This window comes from Babylonia areolata, chromosome 6 (assembly GCF_041734735.1).
Source record: "Babylonia areolata isolate BAREFJ2019XMU chromosome 6, ASM4173473v1, whole genome shotgun sequence".
NCBI classification, from domain to species: Eukaryota; Metazoa; Mollusca; class Gastropoda; order Neogastropoda; family Buccinidae; genus Babylonia; species Babylonia areolata.
The window spans coordinates 4,850,487-4,871,924 of NC_134881.1; the positions used below are offsets into that span (position 1 = coordinate 4,850,487).

A 21,438-nucleotide genomic window follows, 5' to 3' on the forward strand; every position below is an offset into this window, starting at 1 on the left:
AGCTGTTTAGTTTGAAGTGTAGGTAGACAGTTACACAACAGTTTAGTTTGAAGTGTAGGTAGACAGTTACACAACAGTTTAGTTTGAAGTGTAGGTAGACAGTTACACAACAGTTTAGTTTGAAGTGTAGGTAGACAGTTACACAACAGTTTAGTTTGAAGTGTAGGTAGACAGTTAGACAACAGTTTAGTTTGAAGTGTAGGTAGACAGTTAGACAACAGTTTAGTTTGAAGTGTAGGTAGACAGTTACACAACAGTTTAGTTTGAAGTGTAGGTAGACAGTTACACAACAGTTTAGTTTGAAGTGTAGGTAGACAGTTACACAACAGTTTCAGTTTAGTTTGAAGTGTAGGTAGACAGACAACAGTTTAGTTTGAAGTTTAGGTAGACAGTTACACAACAGTTTCAGTTTAGTTTGAAGTGTAGGTAGACAGTTACACAACAGTTTAGTTTGAAGTGTAGGTAGACAGACAACAGTTTAGTTTGAAGGGTGGATAGACAGAGATAGGCAATAGTTCGGTTCAAAGGGTAGACAGACATAATCAGAAAACTGTTTGGCTTGAAAGTTGGGTAGACAAAGTGAGACAGCTGTTCAGTTTGAAGGATGTCAGGTTTAACCCCTCTCACACCCCCACTCCCGACTGGCTTTCACTGGTTCGCACTCTGAAGATGAATAAGAACAAACTATGTAAAATATATATGAGTCTGGGCTGTCATGTGTATTTTAAATAATGATAACAACAATGATAACAATATGATAACAATAATAAGTATGTTAAGAATAATAATAATAATAATAATAATGTATCTGTTCAACGGGAAAAAAAGGTTCTTTGTCAAATGAACACAAGATTTAGAAATGAACTGAGAGAATATGTGTAATGTTTTTTCTTGTAAAATGTTCACCCTTTTTTGTCATAGAGAGCGAAGGTACCCCTTCCAACCCCAAGGCCAAAGACCTCGCACCTTTAGCTGTGATTTCTTTACGGTGCTGCGACCAGTTTTCTCTTTAACTCTTTCCATACGAACGGTGAAAGAGACGACGTTAACAGCGTTTCACCCCAATTACCATCATCAAAATATTGCAGAATATTATACTGAAAACATGAATGTTGACAAAGAATACCACAATTCTGACGACGGAAGCTAAAGGTTGGGTCATTCAGACACCCACTGGACATCCAAGGGGTCTGTGTAGAGGAGAAGAGAGGACTGGCCGTACTGAGTTAATACATTGTAATAACCGATATAAACGGGAGACAGGTATAAGCACACAATGATGTTTGTGGGAAAAAAAAGGTAGATAAATAAAATGAATAAATACAATGTACGTGTGCAGAAATGTCATGCAGATCAGGAATTCCCAAAAAAAGGGTGGTGACAGTGTAGACCATAGATTGGTGCAGTGGCAAATCACTTGCAGGGAAAACTGAAGAGGTGCCTTCTGGAAATCCTGTGTCCTCTGCATGACAGGGTACGTGTTCTCCCTCGTCATTTCCGCTGGTCCTCTGTGTGTGGTGATGGCCTGAGATCATTCGCAGCCTCTGAGTTTCTCTCACACTAGACTCTCTCTCTCTCTCTCTCTTTCTCTCTTTTAATGTTGATTTATTTTTAGCCCCGCCCCCTCCCCCACCCCTACCCCTGCGCTGTGTGGCGCAATGAGTGTGCGATTTCTTTGCATCACAGTCACTGTACTAACTGTCTCCATCAGTGAAGGTGGGCAAAACAGACAGCTTCTTCTTCTTCTTCTTCTCCTCCTTCGTTCGTTCGTTCGTTGGCTGCAACTTCAACGTTCACTCGTATGCACGAGTGGGCTTTTTACGTGCATAAGTTTTTTGCCCCGCCATGTTGACAGCTTTATTCCGTTTTCGGGGGGTGTGCATGCTGGGTATATGTTCTTGTTTCCGTGACCCACCGAACACCCCCACATGGATTAACGTGCGCACGTGACTTTCTGCATGCGTATACACACGAAGGGGGTTCAGGCACTGGCACGACCGCACACCTGTAGACGTGGGAGATTGGGGAAATATAGCTCCACCTTTACCCAGCAGGCGCCGTCACCGGGATTCGATCCCAGTACCCCGAGGTAAAAGGTCCAACACTTTAACCACTTGGCTGCTGAGTTCGTCAAACAGACGACTAGGCATGGTCATAAGTATGTACAATGCTTTGAAGTGCCCACAGTGGCAAGGGAACTGATCCATGCAGCACGCACAGTAAAGAACTGTTCCCCTGGCAGGATTTTAAAAAAAAATGTGAGGCGTGGTGGTTCAGTGGATAACTTACACTGTAAACGAGAAGTCCTTGGTTCAAATCACGTACCAGCCAGATTTCTCTCTCTCTCTCTCTCTCTCTCTCTCTCTCTCTCTCTCTCCTTCTCCTCACCCTCCCTCCCTCTCTTTTCCGCTACATCTGTGTGCTAGTCTGTTGGATAAAGAAAAAAAAGCAAGATATCATGTTCTTAACGCAAATAAAAGAACCCACAGCTACAAGGAGTTGTCTCTCGCAACATCTTTTTTTGATTTGTCAACGAATTAATAAACGCTGACAATTTTTTTTTAAAGGAGAAAAGAAAAAGGTTCGTGACTGCGGTGACGTGATCTCCCTGGGGACAGCAGTCCGAAATTCACACAACAAAAAACACAATGGTCAGTTTCAATTATAATACAAAACAATAAAAACGAGAAAGCACAACATACGAATACATATCATCATCTTTGGGTATCGCGGCATTGCGAGGAAATTGCTGAGAGCAAGTGAGACTTCAATACCCAAATATCACATCGCCATTACCACCAATCTCTGGCCTCCACAACACGATGAAAGCAGTATGAAGAGCTGTGATGTACTTGAAGAGAGAGGGGGAGAGAGAGGGAGAGAGAGAGTACAGAGTGAGAGAAACGGAGATAAATATCAGAATAAGAGAGAGACAGAGACAGACAGAGAGAATGAGAGAAACGGGGAGAAACAGAGAGGGGGTGAGAGAGAGAGAGAGAGAGAGAGAGAGAGAGAGAGAGAGAGAGAGAGGGTGACTGAGCAAGAAACACACAGAGAGAATACAATGGCAGAAAGACAGAGAGAGAAAGAGAAGTTCCTCGTTTTGAAAGGACTTTTTATGCGACTGATAAGTGTGTGGAATGAATAAGTAACCGAGTAAGCCAGTCATTTCAAAACAAAAACATTTAAAACTGAATTCAAAACAACAACAACAACAACAAAAACAGAAAAACATTGAAGGCAAATTATTTGTCCACTGATTGTCAAAAGACCGATGATGAAAATCACTTATTTTCCTCCTCAGTTTCATCCACCATTTCCTTCTTTTAAAGAAAAAAAAAAGAGGGGGGGGGGAGAAAAAAAATCAAAATAAAATAATAATAAATACAACGAAAATCGATAATAACAATAATAGAAGAAGAAGAATAAAAAGGGACAAATAGACATACAGATAAAATCGATAAATGAAAGAAAAGTGTTTGAAAATAAATCCGAAAGGTAAAAGAATCAGCAAGCGTTGTCAGCCCTCGTTGTTGAAGTATCGTCTGCTTGCCGCTTCACGAAGCGCACAGTGTAAGGGGAAGGGGTGTAAGTGATGCCGATGTGGCCCTGCAAGCTGGGTAGCGTCCCTTGGACCGACGGCAGAATTTCGTAGCGTTGCAGCAAAGTGGTGAGAAACTGGAACAGTTCCATGCGGGCCAAACCCTCGCCAGGGCACGACCGCTTCCCTGCACACACATACCATGGCTTCGTTTATTTTGTCGCAGTTTATTATTAGGGGGGTGGGAGGGAAGGAAAGAGAGAGAGAGGGGGTGCGGGAGGGGGGGGAGGATAGGTAGAGAATGGGAGAGAGAGGGGTGAGGGGAAAGAGAGGGGAAAAAAGAGAGAGGGAGAGAAAGATAGGCAGAGAATGGGTGAGAGATGGGGAAGGGAGGGAGAGAGAGAGAGAGAGAGGAACACAGAGAGAGAGAGACAGCCGAGAGAGAGAGAGGTAGAAGTTGAGAATGAACGAGAGAGGGGTTGAGATTAGGAGGAAGAGAGAATGAATGAATGAATGAATGAATGAATCTTTATTTTCCAACGGTGAAGATATTAGCACTTTGGCCGACTTACACATCTGCCGTTGTTCTAAGAGACACACAAACATGTACGCATATAAATGTAGTTATACTGAAACAAGAGAGACAAGACAAGACAAGACAAGACAAGACAAATTCTTTATTTCGAGGATATTAGATAAGCACTGGTGTCCTTTTTTACATCCAGTCCCCGCCCTGAATAGGGTCTACACTACACAATATTTAATAAAATGAAAGCATGGTGTTAGTAGAGATACATAACAGAGGAAAAAAATATGCATAAATCAAAACAAAACAACAACCACACACACACACACACACACACACACACACACACACACACACACACATGGCATACAGGCACTGGCATGGTGTTAGTATAATGCATAGGGAAAAAAATGAACAAAATCAAAGAAACAAACACACACAACACACACCGCATGACACACCAGAATGGGGGATAGAGGGTGAGGAAGGTTCTCAGTCAACCATACACGTTTGACAAACAGTATCAATAAAATGAACGATTTACATTACACATTATGGCATAAGGTGGGAAAGGCAATGTTTTTTTTAAAGGTGGTTGGGCAGTGGTGTTGTTGAAGAGAGAGAGAGAGAGAGAGAGAGAGAGAGAGGTATAAGTATAGAATGAGAAAGACTGGGAGGGGGAGAAAGAGAGAGAAAGAGAGAGAGAGAGGTATAAGTATAGAATGAGAAAGATTGGGAGGGGGAGAGAGAGAGAGAAAGAGAGAGAGAGAGGTATAAGTATAGAATGAGAAAGATTGGGAGGGGGAGAGAGAGAGAGAAAGAGAGAGAGGTATAAGTATAGAATGAGAAAGATTGGGAGGGGGAGAGAGAGAGAGAAAGAGAGAGAGAGAGAGAGGTATAAGTATAGAATGAGAAAGATTGGGAGGGGGAGAGAGAGAGAGAAAGAGAGAGAGAGGTATAAGTATAGAATGAGAAAGATTGGGAGGGGGAGAAAGAGAGAGAAAGAGAGAGAGGTATAAGTATAGAATGAGAAATATTGGGAGGGGGAGAGAGAGAGAGAGAGAAAGGAAGAGACTGGGAGAGAGGGGTGGAGAAAAAAGAAGCACTGCAGCAGCCCCCTCACCCAGAAAGAAGGGGATCAGGAACTCAGGCCGCACCACCTCGCCCTTGTCGTCCAAGAACCTCTCGGGCCGGAAGTGCTCGGGGTCACGCCACAGGCCGGGGTCATAGTGCACCGAGTGCACGTTGGGGATGACGATGGTGCCCTTGGGGATCAGCAACCCCCCCTCCACCTCCACCTCCTCACTCGCCGCGTGCGTCACGGAGAAGGGGGCGATGTCCGCGAAGCGCTGGCACTCCAAGATGGCCGCTTCCACGTAAGGCAACCGGCGACGGTCCTGGACAGGGGACGGACTGAGAGGGTGAGTCCGGGGTGGTAGGTAAGGAGGGGGATGGGGAGGGTGTGTGTAGGCGCGTGCAGGCACACAGACGCACAGACACTGACACGCACACAGACACAGACATAGACACAGTCATACAGACACACACACACACACACAGACACACACACACACACACACACACACACACACAAAGAGTAGAAGTAGTGATACGGTAGTGGTATAGTTCGTCGAGGGGTGGGTGGGGCGAGGGGAGGGGTAGGCGCGTGCAGGCACACAGACGCACAGACACGGACACGCACACACATAGACACAGTCACACAGACACGGACACACATACACAGACACACACACACAGAGCAGAAGTAATGATACAGTAGTGGTATTGTTAGTCGCCACGGTAACAGCAGCGGTAGTAGTAGTAGTGATAGCAGCAGCAGTAACAGCAGAAACAGTAGCACCAGCAATAACAGCAGCAGCAGTTCATAGCAGCAGCCGCAGCATGCAACAGTAGAAGTACAAAAAAAAAAAAAAAAAAAAGAAGTTCTGACTGGTACCAAATAAACAAATAAAGTAAATTATGAATAAAGTGGAAGACAGGCAGACCATCACCAGCACCTGCACGGAAGGCTTAGCGCCTCCCGGGTAGACGCTGTCAATCTCCTGCCTCATTCTGCGCTGCACGTGCGGCCAGTGCACGAGGAAGATGAGGAACCAGCGCAGGGTGGTGCCGGTGGTCTCTGTGCCCCCGACCAGAAGGTCCCCCACGGTCTTCAGCAGCTGGTCGTCTGGTGGAGGGCACAGCGGATCAACAGCATGACTCCACAGCAATAATCATCATCAGTATCATCATCATCATCATCATCATCATCATCATGACGACGACGGGGAGGACAAGAAGAAGATGAAGAAGAAGAGCAACAACAACAACAACAACAATAATGATAATGATAATAATGTTAAAAATAAGAATAATAATCATCATCATCATAAAAATGGTGATAATGATATAATGATGATAAAGATGGTGAAAATGATGACGATTACGTTGACAATGATAATGCTGATTATGATGCTAATAATGCTATCAATAATAATAATAATAATAATGATAATAATAATAATAATAATAATAATAAAATAGACATAATGATAATAATAATAATGATAATAAACTTTATACAGTGGACATTGCAACTCATTGCACTGAACAAACACGTTTGATGATCAGTAACTAAAAGAACAATTTGAAAGGGGGGGAAATTAAGCTACAGGACACCTGTGGGTTTGAGCCATTTCCGAACAGGGAAATATGAATGAAAATCAGGCTGTTCACGAGAAAGTATGCTAGAAGCTGAGCAGCAGAAACAGAAGATGACAAACATATGAAGAGTAACAGGCTGCTATCCAATAAAATGACCGCAATGACAATGTTAATGTGACATGTGCATGATTATACATATACCCAACAATGCATGTCGGTATGCACATATCAATGTTTGCGAAAATGTATGTATATGAACTTGTTTGGCACTTGTTTTGTTTTACCATCAGATGAAAACTGACTTTTTATGTTTTCTTTTATCCTTTTTTTTTAAACACATATTCACTTTCAGGTTTGCTTGGGGTTTTTTGTTTCTGTTTTTTTGTTTTTTTTTTCCTTCTCGCTTTCCTTTTCATAGAAATATCTCCCTTCTAAGCGATTTCGTCCATTACTCTTGCTGAGAAAACAACAGCGGTCATTCGTCGTGGGCCCTGTCGTGCCTGCTTCGTCCAATTCAAAGATGTCGTCCAGCCGACCGCAAGAGCCTATTTCAGTGCGCCACAATGCCCGCACACTTCTTCAGAAAGTGGTTGATGACAATCAAAGTGCACATGATCTTTAGAGAGTACTTGGTAATACTCAGAGAATACAGGATCCTTTGACGGTGGTGAACAGTACTCTGGTTATAACGAATAGTTGGAGAGTGATCAGTTGGTAAAAATCCTTGGCCGGAGAGAGGTCAATAATGCTCAGTTCACTTAGAATATTTGGAGAGTGGTGAATACCAATTAGATCGCTTAGAATCATTGTAGGGTGGTGAATAACACTCAGATTAATTAGAATATTTGGAGAGTGGTGAATACCAATTAGATCGCTTAGAATCATTGTAGGGTGGTGAATAACACTCAGATTAATTAGAATATTTGGAGAGTGGTGAATACCAGTTAGATCGCTTAGAATCATTGTAGGGTGATGAATAACACTCAGATTAATTAGAATATTTGCAGAGTGGTGAATACCAATTAGATCGCTTAGAATCATTGTAGGGTGGTGAATAACATCAGATTAATTAGAATATTTGGAGAGTGGTGAATACCAATTAGATCGCTTAGAATCATTGTAGGGTGGTGAATAACACTCAGATTAATTAGAATATTTGGAGAGTGGTGAATACCAATTAGATCGCTTAGAATCATTGTAGGGTGGTGAATAACACTCAGATTACTCAGAATCACAAAGCTACAGTTCCAAAGCAAGATCGAAAACTTTTCTTCGGTTAATTCCCTGCTGTTGATCTACAAAGAAACGAACACATTACACTGACACAGACACAGGCATACAGACACAGACACAGACAGACAAACACACACACACACACACACACACACACACACACACACACACACACACACACACACTCACACACACACACACACACTAATACGCTGTCTGGGCACAGTATGACCTCCTGGATTCATGGCATTTTGTTTTCGTCACCTCATCCACGTGGATAATAAGCCTTAATTAATGAATTGATCAATTAATTAGAGTCAGCTGCGGCGTTAACATCCACAAAAGAACAACTGCGTACAAAAGCAGACGAATACGCCAATAAATCACACACACACAAAAAAATTCGCAGGAGTGGCCCCCTCCCAAGTTTCCCCTCTACCCTCACCCCCACCCCAGACAAGATCAACTTCCCCTGTGCTACCACTGCCCCACTATCCCTCCTCTCCCTCCCCCCCCCCACCCCCCACATTTCCCCACCCCCAAACCCAACCCCCCACACCCTTCCCTCTCCCCGGCCATGACATTTCACTGCAGGACCAAACCAAACGTCCAGAAACAAAAGGGACGTAACCACAGCCATGGGGACTGACGGAGCGTGCAGAAAATCGCGGCTCTAACTGGAGTGCTTGCGACTCAGCGACCCAGGCTCATTAAACGCCTAATTTGCTTTGATCAAAGCAAAAGTAACCATGGACTGCGATCCAGCCGTGAACACAAATGTTTTTGTTTGTTTTTAGCGTTGAGCATTTAGCGTTTTGTAACGCAGAACCGCTGTGAGCTTCAGTCGTCTCTCCCTCTCTTGTCAGTATTAAAAAAAATTACCTGCATGATCATTGTCTGCAGCCAAAAGGAGCATTCTTCAGCTTGAAAAAAAACAACAACAAAAAACAAAAAAAACATGAACGAATGAACGAACTCGATTTGTATAGAGCGCCTTAAAACAACAACAACAACAACAAAACCCGCAAATTTGATAGAGCTGACAGATGAAAAGAAAGGCTGCGATTGCATGTACAGTTGGAAAAGACAAAGAATTTCTTTTATAGCTGTTCGTTACACAAGCAATGAGGTTGACTCTCTCTCTCTCTCTCTCTCACACACACACACACACACTCTCTCTCTCTCTCTCTCTCTCTCTCTCTCTCTCAACAGCACAAGTCATTCTTACTAGCGTGAGTAAGTTCGTGAACCGACCCACAATAAAAGGTATATATAGGCCTATATTGGACTACAGTACACACATATGGATGCACAACCCACCCCCACCACTACACCCTCTCTCTCTCTCTCTTTCTCTCTCTCTTTCATCAAACACACATATACATATAAACGTATCAACATAAAACTCGTCATTTCGAAATTCCGTATTGTATCTGCTTGCACCAGTAATGATCTTAGTGATGAACTTACTAGCTAAGTGTGAAACCTGTGCATTTTGTAATGTTGATAAGAACTGTTCTTCACAAAAGATCAATCCCTTTAAAAGTTTGTGCTTGGCACTGTGTTCACACAAATAAAAGAACGTCGGAGGGGAGATGTATTATAAACCTCCATGTGGCGTGGTGTTTTTTACTCAGTTTTTATGAACACATTTTCCTCCCCTTCCTCGTCCGAGTCTTTTCTGTCTGTCTGCCTCTCTCCCCTCACACACACACACACACACACACACACACACACACACACACACACACACACACATTGATACTTTTAAACTTAAAAAAAGTTACACAATTACCTTTTCGCGACACGTGGAGACAGAGAGAGACTCGGAGACAGACAGACAGACTGAGAGACTCGGAGACAGACAGACAGAGAGACTCGGAGACAGACAGACAGACAGAGAAAGAGAGAGAGAGAGACTCGGAGACAGACAGACAGACAGACAGAGACTCGGAGACAGACAGAGAGACAGAGAGAGAGAGAGAGAGACTCGGAGACAGACAGACAGACAGAGAGACAGACAGACAGACAGACAGAGAGAGACTCGGAGACAGACAGACAGAGAGAGAGACTCGGTGACAGACAGAGAGAAAGAGAGAGAGAGAGAGACTTGGAGACAGACAGACAGACAGAGAGAAAGAGAGAGAGAGAGACTCGGAGACAGACAGACAGACAGAGAGAGAGAGAGAGAGAGACTCGGAGACAGACAGACAGAGAGAAAGAGAGAGAGAGAGAGAGACTCGGAGACAGACAGACAGACAGAGAGAGAGAGAGACTCGGAGACAGACAGACAGACAGAGAGAAAGAGAGAGAGAGGGAGACAGACAGACAGAGAGAAAGAGAGAGACTAGGAGACAGACAGACAGACAGAGAGACAGACTCGGAGACAGACAGACAGACAGAGAGAAAGACACAGAGAGAGAGAGAGACTCGGAGACAGACAGAAAGAGAGAGAGAGAGTCGGAGACAGACAGACAGACAGACAGACTCGGAGACAGACAGACAGAGAGATAGAGAGAGAGACTTTGAGACAGAGACACAGAGAGAGAGAGGGAGAGAGAGAGAGAGAGAGAGAGAGAGAGATTTGTGATGATAGCACAAAGAGATTTAATTGCACCAATGTTGTTGTTTTTTTTAAGGAAACTGTTGTGGTTTTTGTTCGTTCATTCATATTTGCGCAGCACTGCACATTACACAAGACTGAAACACATTCAATGAATGAATGAATGAATGCACCACACTCCCGAAGCTATAAAATAAATAAATAAAACTGGGAGCATGGGAGAGGGACAGACTTCAGATAACAATATGATTTACATAAAATCAGATAAGAAATTAAAGCTTATTAAAAATCATGAAGAAAAAAAATCCCTGAAAAAAAAGAAGAAAAAAAAAACAGTGTAAAAACCTCCACTTTTATAGTTAAACATTTGCAGACACACTAAAAGAAGTAAGAATGGGTGGCACTGCACTGTGGCGACACTGGGTTTTATTTTGTTTTTTGTTGTTGTTGTTGTTGTTGTTTTAATATAATTTTTGTTATTTTTACTTTATTTTTTTTTATATCTTTATTGTTTTTGTTTTTTTGTTGTTGTTTTTATTAATTCTTTTTTTTTTTTTCTTTTCTTTTTTTTTTTTTACTTTATTTATTTTATTTTATCTTATTTATTTTATTGGGGTGTTGTTGTTTTTTGTTTTTTTTCTTTTCTCAAGGCCTGACTAAGCGCGTTGGGTTACGCTGCTGGTCAGGCATCTGCTTAGCAGATGTGGTGTAGCGAATATGGATTTAACCGAACGCAGTGACGCCTCCTTGAGCTACTGATACTGATACTGTGGCGACGAATGCCATATCAATTTTTCCGTTCCGTTATAGTAACCATAAATCACCCGTGCAACTTGGCAAGCATCATTATATTTCACGAAAAATGTGCACTCGAGGTAACTGTGATATGGGTGACAGCGGATATTGGTTTCATTTGGTAACAGAATGTCCAACAAATTTATGACATTCGAAATAAGTTTATTCCTCAAAAGCGCATGATGTCACGGTCAGTGTTTATTACAATTTCATCATCATCATTACTCTTTTATCGTTTTATAACGATATTCAAAGCAGGAAGGTGAGTGAGTTTAAAGGTGGTGGAATCTAAATAAAGAAGGAAGAAATTGTAATGTGACGTGTTGTTTTCTTTACTTTATCCCATGTTTATGTTAGAGCGACTGCCTACAGGGTTTTTTTTTTATTATAAACTTTTTTTTTTAATTCATTTTAAATGTAAAACGAAATCGCTCAGCCGACTTTAAATATTTTCTATGCTTTAAGAAATGCTTACCATGCTGCAACTGTCTATCCACCAGGCTCCAGGACTTTTTTTTTTTTTTTTTTTTTTTTTTTTTTTGGATTCTTGTGCGTGTCTGTTGCGCCACTAACTGTGTCTGTCTGTCTGTCTGTCTGTCTGTCTGTCTATCTGTCTGTCTATCTGTCCGTCCGTCTATCTATCTGTTTGTCCGTCTGTCTGTCTGTCTGTGTGTCTATCTGTCCATCCGTCTGTTTGTCTGTGTGTCTATCTGTCCATCCGTCTGTCTGTCTGTGTGTCTATCTGTCCATCCGTCTGTCTGTCTGTGTGTCTGTCTGTCTGTCGGTATGTCTGTCCGTCCGTCTGTCTGTCTATCTGTTTGTCCGTCTGTATGTCTGTGTGTCTGTCTGTCTGTGTGTCTGTCCGTCCGTCCGTCTGTCTGCTCCAGGACCATGGGTGGGGGGTGGGGGAGGGGGGGGGGTGATGCAGGCAGCAAACAGAAGGAAGCAATCTCTTCACACCCTAACAACACGACACACTACAGTAACAACGATAATCCACGAGGGATATGGGGCGTCAACCCCGTTCCCTTGGCGCTCTGTTTACATACTGCTGCCGCCTTCCTGATACTGTGACACATAAATAAACAACACAGGGTGTGAGGTGTGGGGGAAGGTTTGGGGGGGGGGAGGGCTATACGAGGGGGGGCGGGGGGGAGCGGTGGAACTTCGGAGAGGAGAGGAAAACGGTGGGGAGGGGAGGGGGTGGGGGACAAAAAGTATGGAAGAGGGGGAAGGAGAGACAGAAACCAGAAGAGAGAGGGGGGGAGAGAGGGAGAGAGAGAGGGGGGAGGGAGAGAGAGAGAGAAAGAGAGAGAAGGGGAGAGAGGGAGGATGAGAGAAAGAGGGAGACAAAAAGAGACCGAGATAGTCAGAGGCAAACGCAGAGAGAGAGGGAGGCAGTACAGAGAGACAGAGACAGAGAGAGACAATGACAGAGAGCGAGAGAGACTGATACAAACCAAGAGGTTGAGAGACGAACCGATGAAGACAGAAAGAGAGACAGACAGAGACAGAGAGAGTGACAGAGAGAGACAGACAGACAGACAGACAGACAGGCAGAGAGAGAGAGCGAGCAAATGAGGGGCGCGGGGGGTGGGGGAAGGGGTATACAGTCTAAACACTGAGTGCCAATGCCAAAGAAAGTGATCTGATAGTGTTTGCTCACACTATGCATGCATGCATATTTGTCACGAAAAAAACAACAACAAAAAAAAACCAACAACACCGTCAAGCCATGCTATTTTATCTCTATTTATGACATAAAATCAAGGAAAATCGTATCAAGTGTACCTTCCATGACGAAGAAACCAATTTGTTGGTCTCATATGATCTGATGATCAGCGATCGAAGAGAAATATTCTTTCATTCTACTTTTAGTGCTCTGTGTACAGATATTCAGATCTGTGTGGAGATGTTCAGATCTTCTAAATGCAAAGTAACAGAAAAAAAACTAAACACATAAAAGTTCTCACGAGGATCCGCTAAACACACCTAGGTCTTCCATGAACATGCGTATGATGGTGCAGCAAAAACAAATAAAGAAAAGTAAAATAAAATTAAATTAAATTAAATTAAATAAATCCTAGGATCAAGGCGGGAGAGAGAGAGAAAAACGGGCAGACAGACAGACAGACAGACAGACAGACAGACAGAGAGAGAGAGAGTCAACCTCACTGTGTAACCAACAACTAACTATAAAAGAAATTCTTTGTCTTTTCCAGCTGTACATACAATTGTAGCCTTTCTCTTCATCTGACAGCTCTATCAAATTTGCGCTTTTCTGGGGTTTTTTCTCTCTTTTTTTTTTTTTTCTTTTTTTTTCTTTCTTTTTTTTTTTTTTTTCTTTCTTCGGTTTTGTGTTTGTTGTGCTTGTTTTTGTTATGTGTGTGCGTTTGTTTGCTGTTGATGTTGTTTTGGGGTGGGGTTTTTTGTGTTCGTGTGTGTGTGTGTGTGTGTGTGTGTGTGTGTGTGTGTGCGTGCGCGTGCGTGCGTGAATGTGTGTGTGTGTTCTTTTTTTGTGTGCATGTATTTGAAAAAATAATCGAAATGTTTTCTTTGTTTTTTGGTTGTTGTTTTTTATATTGAGATCATCAAAACATCCTCTGAATTATCTTTTGATGACTATGCAAACATCCTCTTTGGACCTAACATGTATTGCCAATTAACTGGTGTGCATCCAAGCTGCATCGAAATCAGCAACATACATCTGTCTGTCTGTCTGTCTGTCTATCTGTCTGTCTATCTCACACGAGTGAGACGGTGAGAGAGTGAGAGAGATAAATAGACTGAATTAATCTGGCAATACCTGCCAGTGTTGATCCTGCTTGTGTGTGTGTGTGTGTGTGTGTGTGTGTGTGTGTGTGTGTGTGTGTGTGTTTCTATGTCTGTGTCTGTCTGTATCTCTGTGTGTGCGTCTGTTGTGTGTGTGTGTGTGTGTGTGTGTGTGTGTGTGTGTGTGTGTGTGTGTGTGTGTGAGTGTGTGTGCGCGCGCTCGCGCGTCTGTGTGTGCAAGTACTTAAATGCGTGATTGTACGAGTTTGTCTCTGTGTGTGTGTGTGTGTGTATGTGTGTGTGTGTGTGTGTGTGTGTGCGCGCGTGCGTGTGTGTGTTATGAATACGAGTGTACAGACAGACAGACAGATAGACAGAGATTTATTCAAGCAATCACCAGTCAGTGTTGATGCAGCACTTGTGTAGGTGCGCTGTCGCGCGCGCGTGTGCGTATGTTTCTGTGTGTCCTTCCACTCGTCCCACTCCCACTACCATCCCCATCCATGAAGACAGAAAGAGAGAGAGACAGAGACAGAGAGAGTGACAGAGAGACAGACAGACAGACAGAGAGAGCACCCACCCACCGCCTAACCCATCCTGCAAAAATGGTATGCTCATTGAGATGGGTAAAAAAAATTTTTTTTTTTTTAAACACCACCACCAACAACAAAAGCACAACAGCAAAGTCAAGAGCTTGGCTGCCGTGCCGAAATTAATGTGTTTTCCTTGAACAGCTCTTCACTGATCTTCTCTCTTGGAGAGGTGCAGGAGGTAAAAAACGTCGAGCATTTCTGAGCACCCTGAGAACCCTCCGTTCAGCAAGTGCTCGCGAGTTGAGATGTTGGAAAGAGATCTGGGGGAAGAGGGGTAGACGCCTTGCTTGTCAGTTTGTGTGTGTGTGTGTGTGTGTGTGTGTGTGTGTGTGTGTGTGTGTGTGTGTGTGTGTGTGTGTGTGTGCGTGCGTGTCTGTCTGTCTGTTTGTCTAAGCCGCTGGCTCTTTTTCTTCCTTTTTTTTTTATCCTGAGGGATGGATAAAGATATAACAATAAACATGTAAACCTGCGCTTAATCTATGACTCATAGAAAACTCGGGGGATAAAAAGAAGTGATATATACATGCGGCTCTCCCTGTCTGTCTGTCTGTCTGTCTCTCTCTTGCTATCTATCTCTTGCTAGCTCTCTTTTTGTCTCTAATTCTCTATTTCTCTCTCTCACATCTCTCTCTCTCTCTCTCTCTCTCTCTCTCTCTCACACACACACACACACACACACACACACACACACACACACACACACACGCCTCCCTCTCCTTCTCCTCTTATTCCTCTCTCTCCCTCTTTCTTCTCTCACTCTCTCAGTCTCGTGGGTGGAGGAAAAACGGTACAGAGCACTTCAAGATGCACTGGTGAAAAACGGGTAAGTGTGTGTGTGTGCGGCAGTGCCGGTAGGGATGGGGTTAGGAATAAGCAGAATGGGAAAGGATGGAGGTGATGCGTGTAGTCAGGTTGTGATATGAGCTGTTTGGCTTACGTCATTAAACTATCGACTCTCCCCATCCCTCTCTCTTAACCCTTTCACCGCCAAGCTCGCATTTATGCACATGCGTGGTAGAGGACCCATGTCACTGAAAGGTGACCATTCATTGGTCTGTTATCCATGAACCTACTGCTCTTAATGTTCGGTGGTTGGATAGGCCATACAGTTTTCTGTTCATCGCAGGGGGAATCTCCAGCTATTCTTAGCCACTGTCTTCTCTGCGTTTACACCACAACGGAATTTTTTTTTACTCTAAATTGACTGGCGGTGAAAGGGTTAACTCTCTCTCTTTCCCCTCCCCCTCTCTCTCTCATCTCCCCCCTCCCCCGCCCCCCTCGCTGCCTCTCCTCTCTCTGTCTGTGTCTGCCTGTCTGTCTGTCTGTCTCTCTCTCTCTCTTATTGATTACTTGCTACCAAAGCGACGCATGTCAGTATGAATGAACCAGCTAAATGCTGATGGAGATAAAAGCAACATGATATTGTTTAGAAAAGTGCGGATATCTGTCTGTGAGAGAAAGATGGACATGTAACGGAATAATAATGCTTAATGCTGTAGTCTTCGGGGTTAGCTGGCCTGTGGGACCATTCCAACGCCGACTGATGGTCATAATTGGATTGACTATCATACAATGCCCGTAGTATATGTATACAAATATTTAGGTGTATATAATTATTTCAACACGTTCAAGCTCTACTGATGCCTGTAAAACTCTCACAAGTAGAGCTAAACATGTATTGACATATCATTGTCTTGAAGAAGTTCAGATTTCAAAGATCGAGTCTCCAAAATTGTTCTTGGAAATATTTGATGCCAACATTCAGCCAGTGGTACAATACGAGCAGAATTGTGCATGTGTGCGCGCGAGCGCGTGTGTATGTATGTGCGCGCACTTTTTCTTTTGATAACTTATAACTTTTGTTTTAAAAAGTTTGACGAAATCCCCATGAGATGGGAGATGGTGGGGGACGTGAGTGCCGGGGTGTGGGTGTGTGGGGCGGTAGGGTTATTGTTCATACTTCATGTTGCTTATGTGCCGTTGTATGTGTTTGTTTTGTTTTGTGCATCCTATTGCATGCATACATATCATTGTGTAGATGTAGCATTTGTTCGCGCGCGCTTGTGTTTGTGTGTGTGTGTGTGTGTGTGTATGTGTGTGTGTGTGTGTGTGTGTGTGTGTGTGTGTGTGTGTGTGTGTGTGTGTACGTGTGTGTGTGTGTGTGTATGTGTGTGTGTGTGTGTGTGTGCATGTGTGTGTGCATGTGTGTGTGTGTGTGTGTGTGTGTGTGTGTGTGATGGGCGCGGGTGCGCACGCCGGGAGGTATATATGTAGATGGGATTGTATGTGTGTGCCCTTGTGCTTTAGACATAGATGAGCATTGTTTCATTTTCTAAGTCGATTTTTAATGTATCTTTCAATATTCGTGGTAGAATTGTAAAGCTCCGTATTGATCAGTTTAGTTACGTGCTTCAGAAATATCCTTTAACATTGATGTTGTTCATGATGATGGTAAGAAAATACTACTACTGCTACTACTACTACTACTATTGCTGCTGCTACTACTACTACTGTTAGCACCACTACTACAACTACAACTAGCAGTAATAATGATGATGATGATGATGATGATAGTAATAACAACAATAATTGATTGATATGGATACTTGTATTGCGCCTATCCTCGGTCGGAGACCAAGCTCTAAGCGTTTCACAAACACTACGGGGTCATTTGCACAACAGGCTGCCTACGTGCATAACAGTGATAATAGTAATAATGATAATAATAATAATAATTCAGTCGTCCCAAAATGATGGGCCTCGGTCGGGCCAGCAACAAAATCATTATAAGACCGACAGACCAGAGATACTACCTCCAGTCTTCGTCATTGACTGTCTCCACACTCACCGCTCGTTTGCCATGCAACCTTTGCTGATTGGTATGCTAACACTGCAGCAAGCCTAAACTCCCGGTGGGAGAGTTATAAGTTGCATCAGTGTAACTGATAAGGGATTTTGCTCAGACACAAGGCCTCAAAATGCATCACACCCGCCCGCCCACGCCACTCCGTTCGGCGGCAAACAGTGCAACGGATAGCGCAACGTGTTGCAGCTGTATATGGCGCCAGCGGTTCGCGGCTCAAGAGCTGTCCATGTAACCGATACAGATGCGTTCACCAGGACTTTGCTGCGTTGTGGCCTAGACTCTCCGCTGCAGGGTGATCGCGACATCAACACATTGTTCCAGTTTATCAGTGTACTGATGTATAAGTATAAAATAACACACACACACACACACACACACACACACACACACACACACACACACAGCACTTTTACAAGGAAGGTAGGGCCTTCAAGACTCACTTGTAATACGCCCTTTATCCAATGTAGGAATCATGAGAGAGACAGACTGACTGACTGACAGCTGACAGACAGACAGACAGACAGGGATAGGGAGAAAGAATCGTCAAAAATGTGTTTTGTATTAAATACTAGTAAGCTTGGCGGCGGGGGGCGGGGGGGTGGGAGGCACTGGAGTGGGATTTAACCATGTTCAGGTCGGAAACAAGAAGACTTACTCACAGCGCTAAAATATCTACCTACTAACGACCAAAATTAATATTCAAACTCATGTTTGTTTTTGTGTGTATGTGTGAGTTGTTGTTGTTGTTGTTTGTTTGTTTTCTGCTGTTGTTTTTCTTTTCTTTTTTTTCTTTTTTTTAAGAGCAATAAATTGATTATTGTCTTCGAAGTGATAACGCCGTTTGAATCATGTTATTTCGATGCACTTCGATTATTTGACATTTCTTCAAAGTTCATGGTAAAGGAGACGTTGCCATGTCTCAGGCACACCACAACATGTAGCTGTTTTCGTCAGATCTACGCTGACCGGTGTACGCTGTGCCTACCGAAATTGAGAGGTTCCTTCGATTCAATTTTTATGTTTAATGTTCATCGATTTCAAATAACCACATGCAGTGAACACGTTGATGGTGTAGTATGTGGCATTGTATGTTTTCTGTCTAGAATTTGTATTTCTTTTAACTGCGAACAAGAAAAACGATGTCATGCTGTCTTCAAACCCAAACATACGTTCCGACAACTGGGAAGAGTCCAATAATAATTTTCTGGATCAAAAGCCTCAACAGATTAAACCGTTCATGATCCGGTAACACGGCTTACTCCGGGAGACTTACAACCTATTATTGGTATGACTGGAACGATTTTTACTCCACTATGTTTAATCGAAAATTGGTATTTGCAGACAATATTTCCTGAGAAAATGAATTTGTCAAAGTTTAGCGCGCGCGCGCACACAGACACACACACACACACACACACACACACACACACACACACACACACACACACACACACACAACAGAATGCTTGGCTATAACAAACATACTCTCACTTTGTTTACACAAGTAAGTTATAAACAACTTGAAGGTAGACGTGTGTACAATACAAAAACAGCTCGGGGGTCTGTCTGTCTGTCTGCCTGCTTGCCTGTCTGTCTGTCTCTGTCTCTCTCTATCTGTGCGTCTAATCGTAGACGGGTGTATATTTCAGAAATGGTTGGCGGTCTGTCTGTCTGTCTGTCTGTCTGTCCGTCTGTCTGTCTGCCTGCCTGTCCGTCTGTCTGCCTGTCAGTCTCTGTCTGTCTGTCTGTCTGCCTGTATGTCAGTCTGTTTGCCTGCCTGTCTGTCTGTCTATGCGTCTACCCACCGCGAGTACTGTACTCACAGTCTGCCTTCTGTCTGTCAGTCTGTCTGCCTGTCAGTCTGCCTTCTGTCTGTCTGTCTGTCAGTAAGTCTGTCTGTCTTTCTATGCATCTGCCCGCCGCGAGCAAGTACTGTACTCTTAGTCAGTCTGTCTGTCTGTCTGTCTTTCTATGCACCTGCCCGCCGCGAGCAAGTACTGTACTCTTAGTCAGTCTGTCTGTCTGTCAGTCTGTCTGTCTGTCTTTCTATGCATCCTGCCCGCCACACGAACATCACTCACAGCAGAACGTGGTCCGCGGCTTCTTCTTCTCCTGTCTCTTGACGATCTCGTCCAGATAGGCGTCTATGAAATCGCTGACGTTGTCACGGCTGAAGCGCTTCTGGTGGTTGTCCAGCCACTGCCGCAGGTAGCCCTGCACAAAGTCCACGTTGCGCAGCATCTTGCGCGACTTGAAGAGGTCCCCGGGCAGGCTGTGGAGGAACGGGAAGAAGTTGAGCAGGGCCGTGCCTCCGGCCAGCCCCATGTTCTCTTCGAAGATCTCCAGGAACCTGTTTTCAAGAGAGAAAAAAGGCAACTTTATTTGTTCCAAGACCCCTAAAGAAGTGGCGACAGAAAAGAATGATGATAAAGAGAAGAAGAACAACAACAGCAACGATCATTATCATCATCATTGTCATCAACATAATGATAATAGTAATAATAATAACAGTAGTAATGATAATAATGATGATGATATTGATCATAACAACAACAATAATGATAATAATAATAAGAAGAAGAACAATGAGAACAACAACGACAACAACAACAATATAAAAAAGGATGATGATGATGATTATGACGACGACGACGACGACAACGATGATGATGATGATGATAATAATAATAATATTATTATCATGATCATTATTATTATAATGATGATGATACTGATAATGATAATGTTATCAATGATAATACTGTAGAAAATAAAAACGATGGACTGACAAAAATTACAGAATGGACAGGAAACACCATCAGCAGAGACCCAGGCTTTGACACACAACCCACAGACCTGGAGGAATCTGCTGAACAGGTCTTTACGGCGCTCCAGTGACTCTTCACAGAGAAGAAGAATTCCAATGCAACCGATAATCAAACACAACAAACAAAGCTTATAACCGTGCTCTAAAATGGACACTTGCTGATGGAATGAGTGTGATTCTTAAGTCAAGTCAAGTCAAGATTTTATTTCATGATGGTAAATTGAATAAGCAACAACTGCTTTTTTACATCAAGTCATCAATGAAAATAATCATTAAAAAAAATAATAATAAAAATAAATAAATAAAAATCGAAAAGAAGGGAAAAAAAGAAGAAAAAATAGGAAAGAGAGAAGAAGAAGAAGAAGAAACAAGCAGGTGAAGAGCAACAATAACAACAAAATGCATATATATATATATATATATATATATATATATATATATATATATATATATATATACAAGAATATTGTGATAAAGAAATACACAACTGCATTTCCATTTCACACACACACACACACACACACACACACACACAAGTATATGAACTGGAATGGAATACAGAAAATATGTGATGATGTGAAACACGTTGGAAAGGGTGGGGTGGTAAAAAGACATATAAACTACGCATTGCTAAATCAAAGTTGCCGAACATATTAAAGGAAACCTTGCAAGTATGTCACCAGGTTAATATCGATGTTTATGTATGCACAGTGCGCTGTGTGTATATACGCGCGCGCGTGTGTTTGTGTATGTGCGCGCACGCGCACGCGTGTATGTGTACCTGACGAAGATGGGGTCGTCGTATTGAAACCGTTTCCCGAAGGCGATGGAGCAGATGATGTTGGCGATGGCGGTCTGCAGAGCGTGGCCTGGGTCAAAGTCGGCGCCGTTGGTGTCGTCCAGGACCTGGCAGAAGGCCCGTAACTCCTCCTGCACCTTGTCCTCGAAGGACGCCTTGCCGATGCCCAGGTTGCGGAGCGCGTTGAGGGTGAACTTCCGGTGCTCCTTCCACACGGCGCCTGAGGAGTTAACCACTCCTTCCAACACAACACAGCACA

At 43.2% G+C, this 21,438-nt stretch overlaps 1 protein-coding gene across 2 annotated transcripts in view; it reads right to left on the reverse strand.

Moving 5' to 3' along the window:
• Positions 1–2,389: 2,389 nt before the first annotated feature.
• LOC143282675 (vitamin D 25-hydroxylase-like) overlaps positions 2,390–21,438 on the reverse strand; it is a 56,771-nt gene continuing 37,722 nt past the window's right edge. For both annotated transcript variants that reach the window (XM_076588346.1, XM_076588345.1), the window contains exons 3-7: positions 21,162–21,417; positions 19,635–19,903; positions 6,086–6,255; positions 5,191–5,464; positions 2,390–3,728 (exon numbers count right to left, since the gene is read on the reverse strand). In XM_076588346.1, the coding sequence (XP_076444461.1) occupies positions 3,508–3,728; positions 5,191–5,464; positions 6,086–6,255; positions 19,635–19,903; positions 21,162–21,417 (1,190 nt within the window). In that variant the 3' untranslated portion in view covers positions 2,390–3,507. The remainder of the gene's footprint in view (positions 3,729–5,190; positions 5,465–6,085; positions 6,256–19,634; positions 19,904–21,161; positions 21,418–21,438) is intronic.